Source organism: Peromyscus maniculatus, chromosome 19 (genome assembly GCF_049852395.1).
Source record: "Peromyscus maniculatus bairdii isolate BWxNUB_F1_BW_parent chromosome 19, HU_Pman_BW_mat_3.1, whole genome shotgun sequence".
Taxonomy (NCBI): domain Eukaryota; kingdom Metazoa; phylum Chordata; class Mammalia; order Rodentia; family Cricetidae; genus Peromyscus; species Peromyscus maniculatus.
Genome location: NC_134870.1, coordinates 62,682,697 through 62,710,551, shown reverse-complemented (window position 1 = coordinate 62,710,551; position 27,855 = coordinate 62,682,697). Strand labels below are relative to the sequence as shown.

At 34.9% G+C, this 27,855-nt stretch overlaps 1 protein-coding gene across 2 annotated transcripts in view; it reads left to right on the top strand.

Annotated features, from left to right (window-relative positions):
- The window catches only part of Dcc (DCC netrin 1 receptor), a 1,155,384-nt gene that overhangs the window by 967,616 nt on the left and 159,913 nt on the right, over window positions 1-27,855 (top strand). For both annotated transcript variants that reach the window (XM_016001609.3, XM_016001571.3), the window contains exon 15: window positions 14,657-14,851. In XM_016001609.3, coding sequence (XP_015857095.1) covers window positions 14,657-14,851 — 195 coding nt within the window. The remainder of the gene's footprint in view (window positions 1-14,656; window positions 14,852-27,855) is intronic.

Here is a 27,855-nt window from a genome sequence, read left to right as displayed (position 1 = left end):
TGTGGTCAAATTGTATCAAAACACAGCGTGAAAGAGAAATTAATTATCAAGGAAAAGGAAAACAAGCATATTTGTTACTTTCCCCAATTCTGTGAACAAATCCCTAATGTGGAGAAACTTAATGAGAAAGAATGTATTTTGGATGATGGTTTTAGTACATACAGTACTAAATACGTATAGCACATACAGCATGTCAAAGAATTCATGGTGGTAGAAGTGTGAAGTAGCTAGTAATGTGTCCACATCCAGGAAGCAGAGAAATGTTACTGCTCATGTTCAGTGTGATTTCTTCATTTTCCACTTTTGTCCAGCTAGGGCCCCAATCCCTGGGACCAACAGTCAGACAGGTCTTTACATTTTTTCATCAACTACTTCTCTCTGGCAAGACCACTGCCAACAAAGATACCTACCATCAAGGCAGTACCCTACTTGTTTCTCGATCCAAGTACAATCAAAATTAACCATCATAAGCATTATTATATGAGTGAGAGGATGGGAATCTGCTCTGGAATTCTATAGTCAATATGAGAATAGAGGGGCTGAAGTTGTAGCTAAATTGTTAAGAGTGCTTGTCGCACAGTCACAAAACATACCCTGGATTTGATTGTTAGGACTGAGTAATCAATGTGGTATGGAGATAAACGCCTACAATCCTGCCACTTTGAAGGTAGATGGATGGGGAACAGGAGCTCTAGGTCATCCTTCCATTACAGAGTGATTTCAAGATAATCTTGAGCTAATGAGTCTTTCTCTAAAGTAAACAAATAAAATAAGAATGTGAGGCAACCATCAGAAGTAAACAGCACTTTTAAGGAAGTTTTGAACTATTTGTGGAAAAGCACCCAGACATACCATGACCTCTGAATAGTTTTTAAACCCCTCACAGGTACCATAGTCATTAAGAGTTGTAGATACAATATAGAGAACAGAATAAATAGTCTCATTTCCCAATATTTATCAGATTATCTTTCTAACACCCTGAATTCATATCCCCTATATCCCATTTACACATAATATAAGTTTGTTAGAACATATAGATAGTTGCATAATCATTATAATGAATAAATAATCATGTATATGAATATATGTTACAGCCTGTTCTTCAAACTTTGCAGGCCAGAAGAGGGCACCAGATCTCATTACAGATGATTGTGAGCCACCATGTGGTTGCTGGGAATTGAACTCAGGACCTCTCTCTGGAAGAGCAGCCAGCTCTCTTAACCTCTGAGCCATCTCTCCAGCCCTTGTTTTCCTTTTTAAATAATTTAAAGACTACCAATTTACTTCATATTCTGATTATACTAAAAATTCCATCAAATACCTCCAATTACTTCAAAAATAACATTTAGGAATCAGAGCGCAGTCCAGGATGGCACATGGCATATGAGTTTATCACTCTTCTCATCAGCCATGATACCTTTCTTCTGTTATGACATATGGGGAAAATGGGATTTTTGTTCTAAAGACTGTTCTAACATCTGTTTTTATCTAATTATTGTGGTGGTACTATTTAAATTATTATGTTCAGTTCTACTTTCTGTTTGTTTCATAATCTTAAATTCTTTATATAAATGGCAATATATTCATAGATTTTAATACACGTCTCAGAACTAAAAAAAAAAACTACAGGAAATTATACAGAGGATTTTCCCAACATAATTAAAATATGCACAAAATTAGAATCACATGTTTTACCTTTCAAGTCATGAAAAAAGTGTTTAATACATAGCTATTAAGAATTGGATTTTAAGTTTTGAGTTCATAATGAACATGTCTAAATTGTGTTATCAAACTAATAATCCATACTAAAATGATACCCAATATGTTCGTAAATAGAAAACATACTTGCAAAGAATATATTGCTCCAAGTAAAATGTAGGTTGACTTTCAAAAGAAATCTTTAGGACCTGACAAACAGGCAAACAGGTTTAATGTTTGCTTTACTGTAGTAGGGATACTTAATGATGCTCTATGAAACTGATTTTCATTTTGACAAATGCCAAAGAAGTATTTGCTTTGTATTAGTTTAGTTTTAAAAAAGTTAAAGTCATTACAACGTAAATGCATCTAAGTAAACAATTATAAGTTAGGGTAAGGAGTGGGGTTTGCATCCATAGCAAAAGCATATTTACTCCTTGGAAATTACCTCGATGTCCATGTGGTACTTGATGCGAGAGGAAATATGCAAGTAATATGTCAAGAAATGGAATTTTTCCATGGACTTTTGGTAGGAGTAATTTATGATAGTAAGTTGATTCTTGACAGGTACGTTTAGAAAATCAGTCCTCAGCTGCTGTTATAGTACAATTTAAGATCGGAGACTCTTACTATAATTCAAGTGGAGTTCATTTTGTACAAGGATTGGAGTAAGGAAAACCAAAACTAATTTTTCTAAGAAATTGAAAGTCTGATTCAGTTCTTGGCCAAGTGGCTATTGAGAAACCCAGAGCAACAGTCTATAAAGGAAAACAGAGATTAGTTAGAGCTGGAAAAATGTCCAAATTTCCAAGTACATGAATCCTGTTCCTAGCCATAGCAAACTTTAATTTGTTCATAGAATGTTTGATGTCCTTATGAATTGCTTTGGTGAAATGATCAATTACTATGTAACACACACACACACACACACACACAGAGAGAGAGAGAGAGAGAGAGAGAGAGAGAGAGAGAGAGAGAGAGAGAGAGAGAGAGAGAGAGGTATGGATTCTGATTCATTAAGTTTGAGCCCTGCTTCAATTATTGTATAATCATGAAAGAGTAATTTAACCTCTTCAAAACTTAAGTCTAGTCATATAAGAAAGTCATAACAATTGAATATATCTCAAAGTCACACCAGAGATTAACTATAACAACAACCAAGTACTTGACATGTGCTGTTATTATTGGTTTTAACGTATTAGACCCCAGCCTTTGCCTATAGTTCATTTTGAGAGAATAACAAAATATTACTACTGTTTCTTATGATGCATTTGTTTGCTTGGGATGATAAAGTCATGTTTGCATTAAGGAAGCAGGGATAGTCACCTCTGATACAAATGCGGACATATTTTTAAACTTGTTAAGAGCCCACACATCTTGTGTGTGTGTGTGTGTGTGTGTGTGTGTGTGTGTGTGTGTGTGTGTGTGTGTGTTACTTATATAATAATATTTAATAATAAAGAGAAAAATTGTAAAACAGTCATTGATGATTTTAAAAATTCATGTTAATAAGAGTATAAGCAGCCTATAAAATGTGTATTGTTTTCATAAGAACCTAAGAGCAAGTATTATGCTAAATTATGAAATAATTAAAATAGTGTCTTTAAAATCAAGAGGCTGGCAGAGGTTACAACTATTTCAGGTATTAAAATGTACAGATTTCAGTAGGAAAAATGAATATGTTTTTAAAAAACATATCATTTCACTTCTAAAAGTATTACTATTTTTAGAAAAACAATTATTGAATATTTGGAAATTTCAAGAAAATACCTTAAAACCATTTGAAATAATTAGAAAATTTTATAAACCAGTAGGTATCTTATATATAAATACAAAAGGTGATTTCCCTTTAAGTAGCAATGATATCATTAACTAATTATATTAATCATTGAAAAGAAGGAAACAAAAACTTAAACTAAAATATGATCTCTACAGCTAAATTTAACAAGATATGGATGTATGTGTTCAAAGAAAAATATTACATTTTTATAAAAATATAAAATGAGATATGAGAAAACAGAACATACATATATATACACATACACAAATATAAATACATATATGTATATACAAAGAGAGAAAATACTCATTCCTGGATGACTATGTGAGCACTATGTAAATGTTAATTCTTCCCACATCAATGATTAATGCAATTCCAGTCACAGTCAACTTTATGTGGAAGAATAAATGTAAAGTAATTCTAAGAAAGTTACAAAAGTATAATTAACATTTGCTATAAAATCTGATTAAAAATCAATACAATGATATCCAGCATAGGAATACATAATTAAATCAGTGTAACAGAGAATAATAGGCAGAAACATTTTTCTGACTATTTGAGGATGAAATGTAAAATCAAGTCAGCACCTTAGTCACATGGTGTTTCACCGAATGTTGCTGGGGCCATGACCAGTATTTTTCATAGGTTGTGCATTGTCTTATTTCCCTGTAACATTAGTTTAGTGAAGTTGACTCCTCTGTGGCTAGAATAGAAGTCGAATGGGTGACCAGATCATTCATGGCATAGTTCATAACAGAAAGCAGCAGTAGTCAAGAGAACTTACTATAGTTTCTGTCTTTTGAGACATCAGGTTAGAAGAGTAAAGCTTAAACAACTAGCTGTGAGCTGACCATATTACTATTACTGATTTTTTGTTATTTGCTTGTTTTTGTTTTGCTTTGTTTTGTTTTTTTTTTAATACCAATTGTGAGAATGAGTTTCTGTTTCAAAAAATAAACAAAACTAGTCATTGTATTCTCTGCCTCGAGACTACATCTAGGTACCACTCCTCAAACATAAAGCCCCAGCTTGTTGCTCCCATCCTCACCTCCATTTCACTTTTTTTTCAATATCCTTGCAATAGCCATGACCTGCATTCTTACCTTCTCCATCCCATCAGTTACATTCAAACCAGCACACTTCCTATTAGCCTGTCATCATTTGTCACCTGAAAGCAATGTCACACCTGTTCCTTTGACACCACTCAGTCTTCTTATACTCTAGACACTATAGTGTTGCCAAATTGATTGTTCATAGAAAGACATGATGCTATCATTTTATTGTCGAAACTCATCTTCATTTGTGCTCATCATCTCCTCCTGTCTGATGTTCAACTATCTAATCTGGTACTCACTTCTGCTCCAGCTTCACTTACTCAGCTATAGAAGTCTCAAGCTTTTGGAGTTCATGGGCTGCCTGCCCAAAAAGTTTAGGGAGTATATTTTCAAATCAACTTGTCCATCTTCTGCACACTTTTAGGTGCATAGTCTCTAGGTCAAACTCCTCTCCATAGACTAATACCAAGGATCATGCTTTGTCTTCAACTTCTTGGTGTCTTACCCATTCCATATTACACAGTTGATGGACAAGTGATGACATAAATACAGCTGGGAAAGCATGTGGATTGTAAATAGCACACAGTTTGCTTCTTTGTTCATATCTACTGTTATTTTGAGAAAGTAATAGTTACATCTAGATGTATATATTCTTCTGTTTGTTACACTTTTCTAAAACATAGGACTGCATCACCTTTCTCTTCTGTTATGAATTAAAAACAAAGCCCTGGAAATAGATATGTCTATTCATAGCTCACACACTTCATGTTGCCTAAAATAGCTATGAATGTAGCCCAATACCAAATCATAAACTTACATGATGCATCGTGAGCTTTTTGTTTCTTTGAAAATATATGGCAAAAGTTAAGACATAGCTGCTAGTTGTCTGAAAAGTATCTTGACTTGGAATTTTAAAGATACATTGGTATATCTTCAAATCACAATTTGTATACCCTTTTAGTAGAAGAACATTTAATTTATTTAGCATACTATTTGATAAAGACTGGGGCCTCCTCATATATGTAGTTGTTTAAAAGGAATGTTTTTCTGACAAATCTTTATTCATTTTTTTCTTAGTATTAGAAGTCATGTAGGTTTTTGTTAGGCTCCTTATTACATTAATAACTAAATTTTACTGATATAAATTATGTATGTGCTATACTTACTATTTTCATAAACATCATCTCATTTAACATTTTACACATTATGCACTGATATTCAATAAATATGATACTAATTATCTCAATATTTCTACTTTTCAACAATCATGAGTGATGTAGTCCATTCCATAAAGACAAATACATATTTGTCTCTCATTTATGGTTTTTAATTTGTATTTTTTTTGAGACAGGGTTTCTCTGTGTAGCTTTGCACCTTTCCTGGAACTCACTCTGTAGTCCAGGCTGGCCTCAAACTCACAGAGATCTGCCTGCCTCTGCCTCCCGAGTGCTGGGATTAAAAGAGTGTGCCACCATCGCCCAGCTTAATTTGTATCTATAGATATGTGATTGTGTTTCTCATTTGGAATACCCACAGAGATTAGAAAATTATCCTGACTATGAAGGATCAACATGAGTATATTTTAAACAGAGTGTAATTTTTCTGTTTGATGATGGGATGACAGCTAAAGGAACTTAGTGTTTCCCAAATATCACAATTCAGGCTAACACTCAGTGCATTTTGTGGTATATAACTTTTGGGAATTAATCTCCCCCAAGATCCAGCTATACCACTCTTGGGCATATACCCAAGGAATGCTCAATTATACCACAGGGGCATTTGATATGATTGTTCATATCAGCATTGTTTGTAATAGCCAGAACCTGGAAACAACCTAGATGCCCTTCAACTGAAGAATGGATAAATAAATTGTGGCACATATACACAATGGAATACTAGTCAGCAGAGAAAAACAATGACATCATGAGGTTTGCAGGCAAATGGATGGATCTAGAAAAAAAATCATCCTGAGTGAGGTAACCCAGACTCAGAAAGACAAACATGGTATGTCCTCACTCATAGGAGGATACTAGATGTAAAACAAAGATGACTAGACTGCTACTCACAACTCCAGGGAGGCTACCTAGAAAACAGGACCCCAAGAAAGACGTAAGGATCGCCCAATGACAGAGAAATGGATGAGATCTACATGAACAACCTGGACGTGAGTGGGGGTAATGAAGGGCAAGGGTTGAGGGAAAGAGAGCTTAGAGGAGCGGAAGATCCCATCTGGATCAAGAACAAGAGGGAGAACAAGGAATAAGAGACCATGATAAATGAAGACCACATGAGAAAAGGAAGAAGCAAAGTGCTAGAGAGGGCCACAGAAATCCACAAAGATACCCCCACAAAAGACTGCTGGCAATGGTCGAGAGACAGCCGGAACTGACCTACTCTGGTCATCGGATGGCCAAACACCCTAGCGGGGTCATGCTAGAAACCCCATCCAATGCCTGAGGGAACCGGATGCAGAGATCCATGGCCAGGCCCCAGGTGGAGCTCCAGGAGTCCAATTGGCGAGAAAGAGGAGGGTTTGTATGAATGAGAATTGTTGAGACCAAGGTTGGAAAAAGCACAGGGACGAATAGCCAAAGGAATGGAAACACATGAACTCTAAACCAATGGCTGAGGAGCCCACAACTGGATCAGGCCCTCTAGATAATTGAGACAGTTGATTAGCTTGATCTGTTTGGGAGGTACCCAGGCAGTGGGACTGGGACCTGTCCTCAGTGCATGAGCTGGCTGTTTGGAACGTGGGGCTTATACAGGGACACTTTGCTCAGCCTGGGAGGAGGGGACTGGACCTGCCTGGACTGAATCTACCAAGTTGAACTCAATCCTCAGGGGAGTCTTTGCCATGGAGGAGATGGGAATGGGGGGTGGGCTGGGAGGAAGGTGGGGGCGGGGAGGGAATCCGTGGCTGATACGTAAAATTAAATTAAGTTACAAGATAAAATTTTAAAAAAAGCTATTAAATCATCACAGCTAAGAAAATGATAGGAATTAATTATTAGGAAATCTATACGGTGGAGTTCAAAGGTGAAGAAACAAGATTTATGGTGGAAGAGGCCTAAGGAGATAATGTCGCTCTGTGGAATGAAGTGCTGCCAAGTGGGCATGAACACAGTGGCATGTATTAATCATGCTAAGGAAGACAGAACATGGCTAAATCGATTGCCTTTTGGAATATGCTGTATTAAACCATAGCCTATCAAGGACTGTAACAAAAGTCTACCAAAAATGAACCCCAAAGAGCAGTACACTAAATGGAGAACAAATGAGTATTTTTCCAAAGTACCAACTTCCTGACCCTACTTGTCAGTGCTACACACAGCAGACGGCACACAGCAGATCATTTTCATTAAAAAAGTGCCAGGAGAGACAAATCTTTCTGATTACTAGGAAGGGAAAAAACCAGCATCAATAACTGTATTTTCATCTGATTTCATTTCTACATTATTCTCTTTCTCCCTTAAAATTCTTATCTTGTGGAGACAGTTAAAGAAAATTGCGGTAATTTTATATATAATGACAGTTGTGTTTAACACTACAGAAAATACAGACTCAATACCCATATGTTGGAGCATTGTGTGCCAGGAACTGTTCTAGAAGCAGGAGTTTGAGAATTTATAAAAGGGAATGAGATAAAAAGCAATGGAATAATTACATTAAATTGTTAGCATAAAAATGTAATAAATCCTACAGGAAAAGTAAAAGAGCAATAATTTGGGGAAGGCTGGCTTCCCTGGTTAAGTTAGTACCCGGAGAAATGGGTTCTTCACAGCTGTAAGCACACCATTGTCCTGAGTACTCAGCTGGTCTTTCCAGTGCTGTTGGGGCTCCTCTTTATTCTTTATTGCATTAAAAAGTGTTACTCTGTGTGCATACCTCAAGGCTTTTCCATCATTATAAAAAGGGAAGTGTAAATACATGCTGCTTTTCTGCACTGAGATATGTAATGGGCTTTTTATCAATCAGTTAAGATCACAGGGCCAGAAGGAAGGCATCTTTCATGACAATGTTAGAACTAGGCATTCTAATCAATAATATATGACCTCCTCGTCATAATAACTGGGCCAAGAAATGGCCCATAATCCAGAACAGCAAACTAGGACTCACCTACTTACTTCTGAATATAAAACAGAAATGGAAAGTTCCCTTTTATTCTTCAGAATGAGATTTCTCCCATACATATAACTTTATGGGATACTAATATGTATCTGGTGTGTTTGAGAATAGCCAAGTATCAGCATGAAGCAGAGAGATGGGATGAGTTGATTAAAGGGGAGTGGTGTAAAAACAAAATTAAAAAAAAAAGGTCAGGAAGATGAGGGGGCAGAGGCAAAGACCACAAATGGCCTGAAAGTTTCTAGTGTTACAGTGTGGGATGGAAATTTTCAGGGTCAGATTTTGAACACAGTAATAAAATGATCCTGGTTGCATTTTTATTAATTACTCACATATGCCGTACATATATATTTAAACACTTGTTTTAAATACCATCTATATCCTACTGGCTTCCTTCTCTCTCTCTCTCTCTCTCTCTCTCTCTCTCTCTCTCTCTCTCTCTCTCTCTCTCTCTCTCTCTCTCTCTCTGTGTGTGTTTATATTTGCATCTCTATAAATGTGTTTCTAAGTATGATCTTTTACCGCAAACCAGCCTTACATGTCCAGTTGCTTCCCTGCTCCCTCCACACACTTACAGACACTCAAATTTAACACAATTCAAACCTGTGTGTTTCCCTTCACCTCAATAGATCCTCCCTACATTGCTTAAACTAAAAATCCTCCAGCACATCCACTCAGACAAGTGTTAAAGCCTTTTGTTTGTCTGTTCTCTGTGCTCCTTCCTCGATGTTACCTCAAGCTTAATAAAGCAATCCATTAAAAATAGCAATCCAGCTGAAAATAGAACACAGTTTATGTGCCACCTCCTTGCCAGGAAACACCATTCAACACCTTCTTCTCTTGCTTAATGCAGAGTGTTATCTGGGTCTATCACTTTTAGTCTCCTTTTCCTTCCTCCATTCCTATTTTGGTTACACTAATGATGTGTGTGTGTGTGTGTGTGTGTGTGTGTGTGTGTGTGTGTGTGTGTGTGCATGCGTGCGTGCACATGCCATGCCATACCTGTGCTGGTCAGAGGACAGCTTGTGAGAGTTGGTATTTTCCTTCTACCACTCCGGGTCTGGGTATCAAGCTTATGTAATCAGGCTTGGCAACAAATGTAGTTGCTTTACCTGAGCCGTCTGCCTCACCAATCTCAATTGTGCGAACATAGACATAATGTAAAACTCACCTTCTTAACGGTTCTTCAGTATGCAGTTTGGCTGCGTTGAGGATAATGACTTCCTTCTACAACTATCACCGTCGTCCATCTCCACATTGCCTTCTTAACAAGCTGAATGCTAAAGCAATTAAACAGTAACTCATTTCTTTCTTCCCCTCTCCCCCCCCCCCGGCAATTATAATTCTACTTTGTGGCTCTTTGAATTTGAGTATTCCAATTCATATAAATGGAATGAAATCCGTTCCTTGGTGCCTGTAAAATTTAACTTCATATTCACTAAACTCATATTTGCATGTTCAAAAGTCTTTTCTCTCTTGAGGTAAAAGGATAGTCTGTTGATTTGTCACATTGTTTTTGCATCTTCATCCATTGATTGGCACAGGGGTTATTTCTACTCTTGGTCACTCATAATCAATGTAAATATTGCTGCAATGAACAATGGTATGTGAATATTTTACCTCCAGTTTTGCCATGCATATGTGTATATGAATATGCATATGTATAGTCATATTTAGAAAATAATTGTGTAATCATTTCTAATTCCATTAATTTTCTGAGGAAATTTCCATTGAAGCAAATACTGACATTCTTACTAGGTAACTCATTTGAATTTTCTATCTAACCCTCCAAGCTTCAGGTTTCTTTCGTTTCTTCAAATACCAAACACATTCCTTAGCAGGTCTTTGTAGCAGTTGTTTACATTGCTTTCCATTTCACAAATTTGCAAGACTTCATTAACACTTACTTTAGACTGTAAGAGGAAATGTCCTTTGTGTATCACTTACTGAACTGTTAGAAAAGCATTTAGCAAGTTCTCCTGATTTCCTTTTAAATTCTGTTTATTTAATTTTGTATTTCTTCCATTGACACACTATCTACACTATAATTGGCCTATTAGAGATGTTGTGTAATGACTGAAATGTCACAATTGTTAATTTTATAAACATTGGGCTGGAGAGATGGCTCAGCTGTTAAAGGCTAGGCTCACAACCAAAATTTTATAAACATTATTCATTAGTGGAAACCTATAATCATTACTCAATGATAATATATGCATTATAGAAACAAATTCTGTCACATCCTGATGAATGGCACCAGACTTCCATATCATGATTATTCAGGTATAGGTAGAGAACTGGGTCAACATTAATTTGAATATTTCAGGTATTGTGAGCTTTCATATTATCTCAATAATTATTCTGGTAACTTCTTTATGTTTTATATATATGCAGTCACTTTCCTAGAGATAATTGTAAAATCTTTTAAGTACTTCTGAGGAGCAAATTCCAAAATTGGATCCTTAGAAGTGGTGCTTATGTCACATACTTTCTATTGAGAAATCATTGAATTCGTATTTTACAGCTCACTTTAGTAATAAATGTTTTTATAACCTATGAGGTCAAATATATGAATGAAAGTTCATTCTGAAGAATAATAGGGATATTGTCATATTAAGTGAGTAGGTGGGTATGAATTGGCTCTTATAAATTATGGACAATTCACTGTCCTAGTATTATGATCAGGAGGCCATATATTATGGATCAGATTTCCTAGTTCTAACATTGCCTTTATATATACGTTTCTTCTATCCCTATGATCTTAACTGGTTGGCAAAATCCTCCAAACATATAGATTGAGAAACAATCTAGTTAAGACTCTAGGCTCAGCTAGAGACACCGTCTCAAAAGAAAACTGGAGCAGTGATTAAGAATAAGTCTCAAATAGGCATCTGGCCTCCATTTCACACACACACACACACACACACACACACACACACACACACACATACACACAAACGTAAACATACACACACAACATAAATACAGAAAATATTAATAACATTCAGTAGTTTTCTTGAAATAAAATTAGGCATATTGTTTTGTTTTAATAGTTATTTCAAAACTTAAAATACATTAAACAGAATGTGCTATGGAACATATCATATACCAAAGACAGTTGCAATACTGTACCAACAGGTTTGGAAAATATTAATCCCTCTATTTTTATCTATTTTACTACTTTACTTAGAGAAATACTTCACAAATTGTGTGTTTCTGCTATAAAGGTTTATATCCACATTTTGAGACATAATTTTTAATGATGCCTTTGCATATTATATAACAGTCTTATTTATGGAAGAAAAATAATAGTTTGTTCCCTCTTGCTCACAAAAGGACATCTTTAGGAAAATGAAACCATCTTTAGAAAATTCTGTTGATGTATCATCTTAGTCTCTTTTGGAGTGATTTGTATATGGCACCTATTGTCATAAGTTTTTAAGAGCATTCTTCCTTTTACCACATACACTGCAACTCTCAAGTGGAATATGAATGAAAGTAGTGTGTAGGGAGATTATTATCTTTTGATATCAAATCACAAAGGAAAGATAATATAGTGTTACTTGAGTAATCAAATTATTTAACATTATTCAATGAGTCTACATCCAAATATCTTTGATAGAGATAAATAAAGGACACGATTGAATGAGGTTCAAATCACCTGTATTTCTTTAGTAACTTGTTAATTTTAAGGAACTACATTTAAGCATTTAATAGACTATCAGGGTCAAAATAGTCACTTTATTTTTTTTCTCAAAGTACTTTAGTGATTTTCAACATAGCCTATACATATATATATATATATATATATATATATACTATCATAATATTTATCATAATTTACTGTAAATATTTTCTTATGTGCAGATTTTTCTCATGTTATAAACTACAAGAATTTAGGTAGTATGTCTACTATTTCTACATTCTGTATTCTATCATAGATAATATGGCTTTATTGTCATGGGTTTTTTTTTTCTTTTTTTTTTTGTCAAAACCAACACAGGATAGAATCTGAGAAGAGGAAATCACAAGAGAGAAAATGTCCCCAATAATATTTGCTGGTAGATAAGCTTATAGGGCATTTTCTTGATTAATTATTGATATGAGGGCACCCACACCTATTGCAGGCAGTGTCACCCCTGGGCAAGTGGTCCTAGGATGTGTAAGAACGCAAGCTAAGCAAGCCAGTAAGCAGTAATCTCCATGGCCTCTTCCTGCTCTGACTACCCTCAGTAACAGAATGTAACCTTGGGACTATCATTTGAAATAAACACTTCCCTTTCCAAGTTGTGTTTTGTCATGGCATTTTATCACAACAATAGAAATCCTAAATCAATATAAATAATAATAATAATAATAATAATAATAACCTACATTCCAACATGTGAGATGCTATATAAGTATCTGTACTAATTAAAAAGTATCAGTGTATTTTAAGGATAAAGTCAGATTTCAGAAAGATGATGTAGCAACCATATCAGTTTAGCAGTAAAATTCATTATTTTTTGTATACTGTCTCTTTAAAAGAAAATGTTAGAGTGCTACAGACATATTCTTTCTAATATTCAATATCTCTTGAGAACTTAGGTACTACTCATAATAAGATTTTTTTATGCATTATTTCTCATTAAGTCTTTTCAATACCCTATGAAACTGTTCCCAACTTTACCTTCATTATACAGCTGAGGGAACAGAGGCCTACAAGTAAGGTCTTACTTACAGTCTCATAGCTAGAATCTAGTGCACAATTTAGCTTAGCTCTTTCTTAACTTGAGTCAAGCACTATCTGGCATGTCGATTTAATTAGGAAAATTAATCTAGTGAATGATAGAACATGGTATGAAACCAAACTCTCCCAACATCTGGACCTGTGTGTCTTCAATCCAGAGTGCTGTCTCCTTTCCTCAAATAACATATTTTGTCAGAGTTAACAAGTAGTGAGCCAAGTACGTTTTGAAACATGCAGGGCAGATCACAACTCCATTTTGCTCATCTTGACAATCCATTTTGTTAAAATATTTTGCTATGTTTTTTAAATGGTATGCATATATTTGTATGGGCAATGGGATATATGCTCATTTGTGTAGGTGCTCATGGAGGCTAGAGGAAGATGTCAGTTACAGGTGACTGAGTCACCCAACATTGATGCTGAAAACCTAAGCACATTCCTCTTCAGGAGCAGCACACGCTACTAGTAGCTGAGCAATCTATCCAGTTTCCTCTAAAATTTTCTGAAAATATGATTGGTAATGTATTTTTATATTTGTTTAAGTTGAGTAAATAATTCTTAGACAGGACAAGTTTCATTGTTTTATAGTTTTTTTAAATTTTTTGTCTTAATTTTTCAATTTATTGATACTTAAGGAAGAAAGAATGAAGAAAGAAAAGTAGGTTATTAAAATTAAGATGCATAATACTAGATATGCCTACAGAAATAGCATTTAAGAAATTCTTAGTGTGAGTGCTGGGGGAGGGGAAGAGTATGATCAAAATATGTTGGATGAAATTCAAGAAATTCTTTGATATGGCAAGAGAGATGGTTCTATCAGTAGAGTGCAGCCAGGCAAGCATGGAGACTTGGCGTTTGGATTCCCAGCACCAATGTAAAAACCAGGACTTCAAGTACACACTAAGACCACTGCTGAGACAGGGGAGAAAAGCAGGTCCCCAGAGCTCACTAGTCAGCCAGTCTAGTGAGTGAGGAGCAGGTTCAGTGAGAGAAACTATCTTTAAAAAGATGGTAGAAATCTATAGAGGGGGACACTAGGTATCTACCTCTAGTATCCACATGTGTGTATACACAACACACACACACACACACACAAAATCTTGTAACAAATTAAAAATGAAAAATTTAGTACGTACTTGTAAAGAAGGACTGAATTAATGATTTGTATTTTGAGTCTGTGTGGAATAACATACTCTCTTATTTAAATGGGATATTTGCTATTCTTTTGACTTAATAAAGAGGCTTGCCTATGTCTTTGAATCCTAGAGTCTCAAGTCCCTGACCAGCCAAGCTCCCTTCATGTGAGACCCCAGACAAACTGCATCATCATGAGTTGGACTCCTCCTCTCAACCCAAACATTGTGGTGCGAGGTTATATTATTGGATATGGCGTTGGAAGTCCTTATGCCGAGACGGTGCGTGTGGACAGCAAGCAGCGGTACTATTCCATCGAGAGATTAGGTGAGTAGCCATTGATGCTTATTCTACTGAGAGAAGAAGGTAGTTTATTTTCAATTATTTTATTTCCTGGAAAGTTGGTCTTGGAGATCATTGTTTCAATGTGTACCATGTATTAAAAGTCATTTCACACATACACACACATAAACACACAGGCACATGCACACACATATACACATTCACATTCTAATTCTCTTATCTCTCTTCAATTTGGAGATTCTGATCTAGAGAACTCTATGATGAAAGCTCTGCCTTTCTACAATGAAAGATACCACACCATTTGCCTTTCATTGTATGCATAGGACAAAATGTGTTGGATACATTTTCTCTTTCTGACCATCAAGGAAATGTGTGATCTTAATAATTCTTGTAGAAACAAAATAATACATTTTAAAAATTTATGGTACCTGCAAGGGAGATTTCTGTTCATTTTTCTTTACAGTAACTGGTTGCCTTCAATATCTTTAGGTAAAGCATTGTGGCTATGTCATTATAACTGTGAAATGAGACAAAAAGGAATATTTTCATTCAAGGCAGCAAATCTCTTCTCCATGTATTTATACTTCCTTTCCAATCCTAATCTCTTATTACAGTGGGCTTCATTTTTGCATGAATCCAGTGCTTTGATTGTGGTCTTGTGTGAGGTCAGGTGTGTGTACAAACCCTCAGTTTATTTTATTCTGATTTTCTATAGTATTGTAAGGGATTGCATCATTAAGAGAGGAAAGTGATAAATAATGCATCAGGATGCCAATAAGTTAAGTAATTGTCACAAAGTAAAAGGGAAGTTCAGGCTACCTGTTGATTTAATACCACATTACTGGCAATGAAATGCATTGACCTCATTGGAAATCAAACTTGATTAGGGGCGGGAAGCTCTCTAGTCATTTGCTGTGTCCCTCACAAACAGGACATTTGTGATGAGAGGCCTGATTTGAATCTGAATAGCTACAACGCAGGAGTAAGAATAGATTCTATCAATGCAGAAATAAAATTGCACCAATCCATTTTCTCTGTAATTGCTCCAAACACTAATGAGAGAATCACCTACTGAAACTGGCCACAATTAGAGTTAGCTTGGCATTTAGAAATAATATCCCCCCAGTCAGTTCCAGAGTATGAATATAAGGGCAATCACAAAGCTCATATTTTATGGCCGTCAAACCTGTGTCAGGGGACTCTCAGTTATCCATTATTCAGAATACACCATCTCTGACAGTGCATCTTTATTCCGCTAACCAGACAAGGCAAGTTAGCAGGGCCGTGCCCGAGCCACCGGCTGTATGAATGAATGCACTGCAAAACCAGCAAGGCTGGAAAGAAAGCTGCACAACTGCACGATGTCCTTTCATAATGATTCTTCTAATTACCAAGAACTTAGAAATCCAGGGGAAGGTTACCATTTTGTGACATCAACATTGGCCAGCTTTCCTAAATATTAACCAAAGCCGAAAACCATCTTCTTAAGGTGTGTTCTAAAGAACAAAGAGGAAGGCTGAGGTGCACCTCAGCAGCAAAGTCGTTGTCTAGAGGAAAAGAGCAAGGGAAAGTTCAAATTTATTGGTGAATTTGTGCTTTAGAGCTTGTTTGAGTAGAACATTCATATGTACACACATAGAGACAGATGTACATACACGCACGTATACATACTCACACAGGCACTGACGTACATGTATTAACTCTCTCTCTCTCTCTCTCTCTCTCTCTCTCTCTCTCTCTCTTTCTCTCTCTCTGCACACACACATACACACACAAATGTTACCACAGAATACTTTTAAGCTTACCTCTTAAAATATGAATGTTGATATGAATACGAAATTAAAGTATATATTGTTTATGTTCATTAGGGTACCTTGAGGTTATGATTTTTTTATTAAATGGGGATGAGAAGATTAACTTCTTATAATTTTCATATCAATGATAGACTTATGCATGTCCACAGACAATAAAATGAAATTACTAATTGCTTCATTTTTGATATTTAGCACTAAAATTAGTGTATTTGTCAATTTTTTTAAGTAACTGGCAAAATACCTGAGCCACTACGTATGGGAGATAATATTGATCATAGTTTCAAGGGGTTGAGTACATTATTGTGTGGAGGGCATGGCAAGAGAGAAGCTGTCTCATAACCTCCTACAGTGAAAGCAGGGAGCAAGCATCTTTGTGAAAGTACCAACTTTCACTCCCTATCTCTTTCCTCCTACCTGGTCCCCCAGTCGATGGGATGTTTCTGTCCACAAGGAGGCCCTGTCTTTCCCCCATTATCTTATCTAAAAATAACCTCATAAACTCAGCAGGGGTATGCTTTAGCAGTTTCCTAGGTATCTCAAAATTCAATCATAGACAAGCAAGTTAATCATTATAGTAGACATATCAGTTTTCATAGCTTCACTTAGGAAAAATATTTATAGAATATTCAAAGTATTAGAACCACAAAATTGTCTAGTATATATGTTTTTCTCATGATAAATTGACATTTTTGATTTTTTTCTTTTATTGAAAATAGATTTTTTTCATGTAATATATTTTTTGTGGTTCACTTCTTCCATCTCATGCCATATCCCATTTTTAAGAAAAGAAAACATTTTAAGAACTGCATAGTAGTTTTACAAATAAATATCAGGAAAGTTATTAAATAATTATGCATAATATTACTCATAACTTCGAGTTTTGGATTTGTTCTTTAGACTATATGACAGCTGCTTGCTTTATGATTGACAGAAAAACCTCCTGTTCTCTTAGAGGAGAACCATTAATTATAAACATCATTTTGCTTATGGGTAATAATTATTTAATATGTATAATGTGAGCCATGTAACCTGCCTTGGGGCTGAAAATATAAGATCACTTGAAAAATATTCAATATTACCCAATAAAAATGAATAACTTGTCTAGTGTATGTGTACAGTCTCATTAACCATTTTTTCCATCAGAAATTTATAATTAATCGGCTGACATTTTGCTTGTTTGATTAAAGAGATGTAGTTCCAGGTTAAATATACACTCATAATGGAGATCATTGTAACTTTAATTTAATTACATTATTTTATAAAGAGCTATATACATATTTATCTATTTCTTATTCCTTCTATATGTGTAGTTATTAATATATAATAAACTATATATGTAATGTTTATTTTCCTTATTTTTTTAAATTAACTGATGCATAATGTATAAATCTGCTTTTAAAATTTTTCCTTTACTTAAAAAAATCTCTAACATATTCATATTGTAAAGATAGTAAATGTTTTCTTTAGACTTATTACTCTTAAACATGTTTTGAAAAAGTTTAAGTGGGATTCTGTTTTAAATTTATTTTCTGGATATTTAATTTAAAATCATAAACAGATTTCTTAGTATTAACTATATATCCTAAAACCTGTTTAATTCCCCATTTTGTCAATTCTGTAGATGCAATGAAATTTCCCACTTAGGTAATATAAAGGGGAAACACTTGGACACATTATTTCTGGGACCTCTGCCTCTCGTTTCTTTCTCCTGCTTTATTGCAATGGTCAGTGAGATGATTGAAGAGTGAAGGGAAATGCCAGATGCAAGTGTCTTTGGCTAATTTCTCATCTTGGGAAAATTTCAGTATTTACCATGAAATGGGAAGAAAATTCTTAAATATGTCATTTATCCGACATTTAGGAATGGCTACACATTTTCTAGCTTTCAAGCAATTTTAATAACAAATTTTTAGAATGCTTGTAAATTGATTTTCCCTCTCTTAAAATGTTATCTTTTTTTAATATGACATTTTTGAAAGGGAACTAAACTTGAATTTTTCATATAAAGTCCCAAATGGTCATCATTCCTTTATTGTATGATTACATTTGATTCATTATTATCTTTGTAAAATTTTTGGATTATATTTACTGGTTATACTTGTCAAGAGTGCTTTTGTATTGTCTCTATCTATTTTCTATTTTATTAATGTTCACTGGCTTGAGAATGAGTTATCTCTAGCATATTCTGCTCTATCTTGCATTTTCTTAGGTTATTTAGAGTTTCATAGTTTAGGGTTTCTCTGGTGTTTTTTTATTATTGATTTCTATTTTTATCTTAGCATGTATAAAAAACATACTCTTTGATAAAATACTTTTAAAGTTATTGAGATTTATTTTATTGATTAACATAATGTAAATTTGTTAGTTAACACAAATTTGAATATAAGTGTTACACAACTTTAAAACTTTATATAAATGCCAGTTGATTAAAAATTACACCAAATGATTTTCAGATCTTTAACAACTTGTAGCATGAATTTTAAAAAGTTCTTATTAATAAGATCAAACCCAGACCAGGTATTGGTGAATTCTGGAAGATCAGAGAGACAGAACAAGCCACAGCTAACCTCACCTGGCCAACTTCTCAGCTGTTCTTGTTTCCTCAGACTGGAAGCTTCTGAGTCCTCATCCCAATGGCTCTCAGCTGAACTGCTGCTCGAAAGCCTGAAGCTTAACCAGCCAAGTGCCTAACCAGCCAAATTATTCTAGTTTCTGGTCCTCATGCCTTATATACCTTTCTGCTTTCTACCACCACTCCCTGGGATTAAAGGCTCGCTTTCTGGGATTAAAGGAATGTGTCACCATGCCTGGCTGTTTCCAATATGGCCTTGAACTCACAGAGATCCATAGGGATTTCTGCCTCTGGAGTGCTAAGATTAAAGGTGTGAGTGCCACCATTTTCTAGGCTTTGTATCTAGTGGCTGTTCTGTCTCTGACCCCAGATAAGTTTATTAGGGTGCACAATATTTTGGGGAACACAATACCACCCCATCTTACCTAAATTTTCTGATCAATAGTCCAGTGGATATCTATGATTAGTCACCAAAATCAACTTGGAAAGTATTCTTAAGTCAATATACTTATAATTGTTACAAATTCATAACACTTTACCTCTGTATCCTAAATGTCCCTTTATCATTTATCCCCACACTGTAGATTTCTTGGTTTGTGTTAATGTTGTACTTAATATTAATCTAGCCACTCCAAGCTTCTAGGTTATATTATATAATATACAATGATAGTTAACAGTGTCAAATGTTCACATCTTTATGACATCAGGTGTTGCTGGAGGGTTTCTCTCCAGATCCCACCAAGCCCCGCAGTCCCACAACCCACATATAAAATAATCACTAAGACGCTTATATTACTTGTAAACTGTATGCCCATGGCAGGCTTCTTGCTAACTGTTCTTATAGCTTAAATTAATCCATTTCCATAAATCTATACCTTGCCACGTGGCGCATGGCTTTACATGTTACTTGTCCTGGTGGTGGCTGCAGTGTCTCCCTCCCCTTCTTCCTGTTTCCCCAATTCTCCTCTCTCCTTGTCCCGCCTATACTTCCTGTCTGGTCACTGGCCATCAGTGTTTTATTTATATACAGCGATATCCACAACAATCAGGGAATCTTACACCACTATTTATTACTACAGAGACACAAGGGGATAAAAAGTTTCTTAGAACTCTACATTATCCTTAAACTAGAAGGCTAGATAATTAAAACTTTCATATTTCATTGCACACCTCTTGCTTCCTAAAGTGTTTTAATTATATAAAAATAGATATTTGTGTCAGTTATTATTCTTTTCATTCCTATTATCACTTCAATGATGCATCATAGAAGACATTGTTTTTATAAACCAGTGACTGAGGAAGTATATTATAAACAAGCAAAGAATAAATAAGTATAGAATAGAATGGAATGGAATTGTACAAAGGGATGTGAATTCTGAACATCTATCTATAAAAATAAGGAAGAAGGATATTTTCTGCTGTCATACATTCTTGCATCAGAGTTCCTAGATTTTGTAAGCACCAGCAGAATTTGGAAGTCAGTGTTTTAGAGATGTAAGTATGAATTCTGGATTGACTATTTCAATAGTGATAAAATTCTATCAAATTAAGTATTTAGAGATTGTGGATAAATTTATCTACTTCCAAACATTATCAAAATCATTTTAAATACTCAAAAATATTTTATTTTGTACCATTTAATAAAAGATTGTAAGATGTCTAGCATAGCATAAACATATAATTTAGCTCTATTCCTAGCTGTGGTCATTCATGACGTAGGAGCCTTTTTCTCCCATACTGTAGAACTGTCTGTTTCTCAAATGTCTATTCTAGAACAGAAAACAATATACCTATTCTAGAGTTTATTTATGTAACTTAGTTGAGATAATAACCATGGAACCAATTTTAATTAAAGTATATATGTGTAATTAAGGCACCATTTTTATTATCATTTTGTATGTTGGTTGTAGACTAGCAGTAGGCCATTAGTTTTTAAAGAAGTGGAGAGTTTCAGTGTTTTTTATTCAGAAGTAGAAAATGCATATTATTAAAATTGGTTTACTGAAATGAATTGGCATGAATAAAATACAATACACTGACTTTCAGTTCATGTAAGAGACAAAATTATAAACTCCCCCATTTTAATACAGTCAAATATTTATTTTAAATCCTGGGAAGAGAATTCCATTTGCTCACCAGAAGCACTGCTTGCCTAGGGAGGAGTGACAGGGGCTATAAAAAGATCAAGCTGCAAGATCATTGCTCTGAATACAACAGAAAGAATGGATATTATCTCCCATGTGTTTTTTTTTCAGGTGTCTTCTAAATGTATAGGCATTTTCAGGCAGTCTTTAAGGACAGCTGCGGGGTGATTCATTAATAATGCATTCACTCTATTTGTAACTCCTTTCTCACACTCTACTCTCTGAGGTCCAAAGCAGATACATTGTCTTATACCTGGTGAATTTTTTAAAGCTATTTGGAAAAATCCATTACAAAAGATGAATACTATTATTGAACAAGAGGAGAAAAGATCATCTCATTGGAGCACAGGCTTTCTCTCTCTATATATATATTTCATTGGAAATCCGATCCCTCTCCTCCCTACACAAAGCGATAAATGATTATTTCTCCCCTCCATACAGGACCACAAAAAGACTCTGTGGTTCATTCTTCCTGAGAACTTTAGGATCAAGCATTCAAGCAATAAAAAATGTTTCCTATGTCTTGTTCAGTTTTCCAGAAAGTGTTTTATTTGGGATAAAGCAATCCAGATCCCATCCTCAATTCTCCTTGCTGTTCAGTGTTTATAGACAGCTGTTCAGTGTGTTTTTGCCAAGGACTGTGAAATTACCATCAATTTCTTCATTTTCTCCAGTGGCAGGTATCACACAAGTTTTTGAAATGAAGGAAAACAAAGAAAGATAAAAGCTGTTCTTAATTTAAAGGAATACAGTGTTTGTTAGAGTACTGGGTGGGGATTGCAATAAGGACCTGGCTTCTGGTACAGACAGAAATGAGAGATCAAATGCAGCCAGACTGAGGGAAGTTACACTTTTTGCATGAATAATCAAGGTGTTTCTGGAAATTTAAATCCTGCCAATTTACCAAGAAAAATATAATCTAGTGTAGTAATATAGGATGTTAGTCCTAAAGTTCCTGACTAAATAGTATAAGTCATTTTTTTATGAGTACTAGAGCTTAGACATAAATGTATAGTATTTTTATCCCATGGGCTATACTCAAAGCTGACTCTGGGAAAAACACAAAAACCTGGGCATTTTGTTTAAACAATTATACCGGTAAATTCATTCATTTTTCCTTTTAATTCTGTTAGGTCCGGGACAGGTATTTTGAAGTTGTTAAAGTATCAGGTGCTTAATTACTTAGAATTATACTTGTTTCTTGTTAAATTAGCTAATTTTCTATCATTAAGCCATCCTACATTATTGTTGACAATATCCTTATTCTGAAATCTGCTTTGTTATTAACAATTTGTTAATTTGTTATTAATATACATGATTATATTGTTGTATGTTGACATAATACCTATACAGACAGAGGTTTTCTCTTTTCCTGCCTTATAAATATTAGTGTCCTCATACATAGATGATTCCTTATTGGCAACAGACAAAGAATATCAGTCTATTATTTTCTAAACTGGCCTAGATCGAAGGAGAAAAAGACGTTCAATCATATTTGTACCTTTATACATAAAACATTTTTTCTGCTTAGAAGAAATGTTTCCTTTGTTTTAAATTTATGTCTATGCTATGAATACATACACACAAGTTAATGGGTTCTATCAAATGCAGGGAAATTTTGAGCATTATTTCCTCAAATATTTTTTTACTTTACAATTTGCTCTCAAATTATTACTCAAGTTACAAAAATATGGTCCTTTAAGTTACTCTAGTTCATCTTCTATCTCACTGTTTTTTTAAGTTTGGTCTTTTTTACGTGTCTGTCATTTGGAATGGTTGTTCATATTGTCTTTAAAGCCAGTAGGGATTTTTGTTGTTTTCATTACTTTTCTGACTGGGTAATGGATGCCTAACCTAACCTAATCAGTCTTAAACATACTGTACATTACTTCTGGAAAAGGTGTTTCTGTTCTTTACATTTCTATGTGTTTGATAGTCTAATTAAAATACTGAGTTTTGAATATTCTTCAGTCTGTGTAATGTAATTATAATGTATGCTTTTAGTGTTCTCTGCAAATTATTTTGTCTTCATTATTTCAAAAATGTTTACTATTAACTTATCCTCACAATGAGTTGTCTTTCTTCTTTTTCTGTCAGATCTCCCAATGTTGTAAAATCACTAAACTTATTGTGTGTCTGTAAGGGTGTGTGTGTTGGGTGTTAAGAGATTTTGATGTTTTTTAATATTTTTAAATTTGCTCTAGGGTGTAGATACTTGGGAAACCAAGCCCACTCTGTACCTTTCCTTTGTGTATTATATGGTTAGTGTTGAATATGAAGAGGATAAATAACCTTGCTAGAGAATTAACATATGTTGAAATTTTTGCTCAAATTCCCGTGACTTCCTGATTCCCATTAGGCTTATATGTGTTTCAAATTCTGAGAGCACTAAGAATTTTTACTTCTGATCCTGTTGTGTGGTTTATTCACCAGCACTGTGAAGTCTTCTCAGTTAGTGGCTGAAAACGGTACAGTTGTGGACTGAAGACAGACCCCCATAGCCTTCCAGTCTACTGCTTCTCTTTGTACTCTTCCCACAAGCCCTAGTTCCATTGGTCACCACACACTGACTCCATTGATTGAGGTTTCCAAATACTTTATATTTTTTTCTCTTTTTCTTCCCTATTGCAGTCCTTGACACCAGGTCATAGATGAGGAATTAAAAAGCTCTTGTAATTTATTTTCTCTCAGAAGTCATAGACTTGCATGACTGACTCAATAATCAATGTCACAAAACTGTTAAATACATGCTTATTCTTAAACTAAAATATAAGAATAAATCTATTCCACATTAGTCCATTTCATTAGAAATTGGTGCCTTTAAATAATGGTTAAACCAGTTTTTATTATATCAGTATACCAACATTTTCAGCTTTTCAAAAATAGTAAAGAGGCCAAGTGTATTATACCTATGTCTTGATATCTACCATTAATCTCATCAAGAATGAATCCTGTCATATTGCATTTTTCGGGAATAAATTTAACTTGAGTGCTCTTAGCAACAGGTCTTTTAGCCTGTGGAGAAATGAACCTTTATAACTCCCAGAGTGCATTTGAAGCTCAGTGAGTTCAATGTAAATTACGTGTTAAGCTCAGCATGCTTCCATCAAAAAAACTCCTTCATGCATAGAATATAAAAGTTCTGAGTTTATGACATGCAAACATTTTAAAGAAGAAAAATCAGTTCACTTTAGTAGTCTCAAGAATAGTCGACATACATGAATAAAAAATGAATGAGCCCCATGGAGAGGACATTTTATTATTTTGAAATGAAGTATATTACAGGTGTTGGTTAACAAAATTCTGCTTTGTATTACTGGAAAGGGGTATAAGAATAATTATGGAAAATGATTTTTTTTACCTGAAATATAAAAACCTGACTCCAGAGGCCCAATAGAAATAAGTCATTTCATGGTAGAGAAAGCAAGAAGGAGGGAAGATTTTCCCACTTATTTATCCTTAAATTTCATATTCAAAATGTATTTTCAATTCAATAGTAGAAAGTGCTGTTTTAGGCTCTGTGATCAGAGAAGACTATTGAAAGTGAATATATTAAAGCTATAGAAAATTGTTAAGAAGAAATCCAACTTATTTTCTTATTATGATTTTATATTTTTGTATATTTACACAGGAAATCATTGCCCATTCTCACATTAACATCAGTAATTTCCATGCTTCTTACATGTGTTCTTATTATGTCTCCTTGACTTTAAAACATTTGCCTAATTTTTGCGTTCTTTATAGGGAAGGAATGTGAAATCTAATTAATAAAAACAATGAGTAGCTGGGTCTGCTTGAGGGCCCCTGGCGGTGTCATCAGGCTCTATCCCTGGTGCATGAGCCAGCTTTCTGGATTCCATCACCTATGGTCGGACTCTTGCTCACCCCTGGGGAGGCACTTGGTCATGCCTCCACATAATGTACCAGGCTTAGCTGTGGGGGAGCAGGCAGAGGGTGAGAGGGGGATCTGTGGTTGGTATGTAAGATGAATTTAAAAAAAGAATATATAGTTTTCCTATTTTCTTAACAATTCAAAGGCCCTTTGATACTCAACGTATTATATTTCAATGCTGTCTTTTATAGATGTGAATGAAATCAATAAAGGAGTACATTATTATTTTATTATTTGATTTTTTAGATGTTTTTGACCATTTGATCAAGATTAAGCAAACATGGGTCAGCTTCCTCACTTGCAGACCATTTTTTTATACTTTCTTTTCTTTATTAAAGAATTTTTTTTATTTTATACACCAAAGCCCCCCTTCCCTCCTCCCATCTCTCAGCCTCCCCCTAACCCTTCCCCACCTGCTCCCACATGAAGGCAAGGCCTCCCATGGGGAGGCACATTTCTTAACTAGGAGGAAGAAGTATGCTAAAAGATCAAAGGCTTTATCATTTTTTACCAAACTGATTATATAAAATTACTTGCTGGGTGTCTTTAAGCATAAGGCATCATATATGCAGGACAGTGGGGAGTGCTAAAAAAATTGTAACCCATGCTGCTGTCTGGTATATTCGCGCCTCCTAAAGTCATATATGTTAAATAGAAAAAAAAAATATCTCTTGCAAAGAGTAAAGGAAACACCACTCTCTATCTTACTCTCTATCTTGTGCTTTGTACATTTGTGGTTTGAAATGCTACATTGATATGAGGTGGCTAGAAGAGTTTTATTAAAGATGCAAGCTGGACCAGGGATATATCCTGATCCTATTGCCAGGGGGCCTCTTAAGCAAACCTAGGGTGGGACAACTTGCACAGCCTTGAGGCAGTGGGAGGGGCTTGGACCTGCTTCTACTAAATGTACCAGGCTCTGCTGACTCCCCATGGGAAGCTTTACCTTATTCTGGGGTAGGTTGGAGGAGAGGCTGGAGGGGCAGGAGGAAGGAAGAGGGGGTTCTGTGGTTGGTATATAAAATGAAGAAAATAATTTTTTAATAAAAATAAATGCAAGCTGGAGAATTTTTGCTAAAAGTCAGGGTAGAAGTCATTCTCATGGTACAAATGTGAAATAGGATGTCCAAGACTGTGCAGTCAAGGGGAAACCCAAGATCTAATGAATGAACCAGTTAAACCATGTATACAATTTCCTTATAAAATTCAACTTTTGTTGAATCTTTGCTTATTATTTATGAAATAGCTTTGCTTTATAGCCAAATTTGGCTTGGACTCTCTTCTCTCCTATCCCAGACTCCTAACTGCTCAGATTGAAGATATACTCTACTATGTCCAATTAATTTATAAATATATTTTTGTTTTCTATTTAAATACTTTAAAAATATAAATTTTTAAAAACAATGGAATATGGAGTCAGAAGTTAAACTACTCTACACCATGATGGCATAGAGTATTATTAGAGTGTGTTATTACCTGCACTATCTCTTTCTCTTTCTAGTGAAGAAATTTTAAAGTTATCTTATTTTAATTAAAGTATAATTGCATCACCCCCCCATCTAATATCTCAAGCTTCTCCAATGGCCCTTATTCCCTCCTTCTCAGATTCTCTCTCTCTCTCTCTCTCTCTCTCTCTCTCTCTCTCTCTCTCTCTCTCTCTCTCTCTCTCTCTCTTCCTCTCCCTCTCTCCCTCTCTTCCTCTCTCTCTGTTGGTGTGGGTGTATGTGTATGTATGAATATCTTCCAAGTAAGTTTAATGTTGCTTGTCTTGAGTGTATACATTTTGAAGGTTGACAACTTTGTATTAGAAAATCTAATTAATTTGGGGCTAGGCTTACCCCTAGAGACAACCAATTTTCCTTTCCAGGAGTCTTTAATTGCCTGTGACCCTTCGTGTAGGGGTGGATCTTACCATGATATTTCTCCATCCTCTTTCATATGTCAGATGGTGTTGCCATTGTTCCTGTCTTGTTCAGCAGGCATATTGTTGAGATCATGGGTATAGCTTCCCTGTCATATCTAGAACACACAGTCTTACAAAAGGTTTTCTGGTCCTATGGCATTTACAATCTTTCTGCCCCTCCTTCTGAAATAGTCTCTGAATCTTAGCTGTAGGGCTTTGGGCTGTAGATGTATTTCTTAAGGCTGATAACCTAATGGTCAGTTGTTTCTCAACATTTTGGCCAGTTGTATATTTCTGTAATGGTCTCACTTATCTGTAGGTATAAAGATGAATGTTGAGAATGCAGTGAGGAATTATCCTGGTTTGGGAAAGTGGTAGCAGAATATTCTCCTTTGAGATTCATGACTTCAATAGTCATGGGTGGTTGGGTAAGTTTACAGTATCAGATAAAGCTTCCATATTGTTGAGGAGGCTATAGGTAAATGTGAAGATGTAAATGTCACTATTGCACGTTTAGGGTGCCATAGTGGTAATTGTGGTTCATAGTCATCACTATTGAGGATGACTGGGGTACATATTTTATGTAAGTAAACTTTAGGTAAGAATTTTAAAAAATTTAAGTAAAGGTGATAGTATATTCTTTTGGATTATTTTTAACAACCTTTAGTTACCAAAGTATGTTTGAATAATCAATATTTTACTG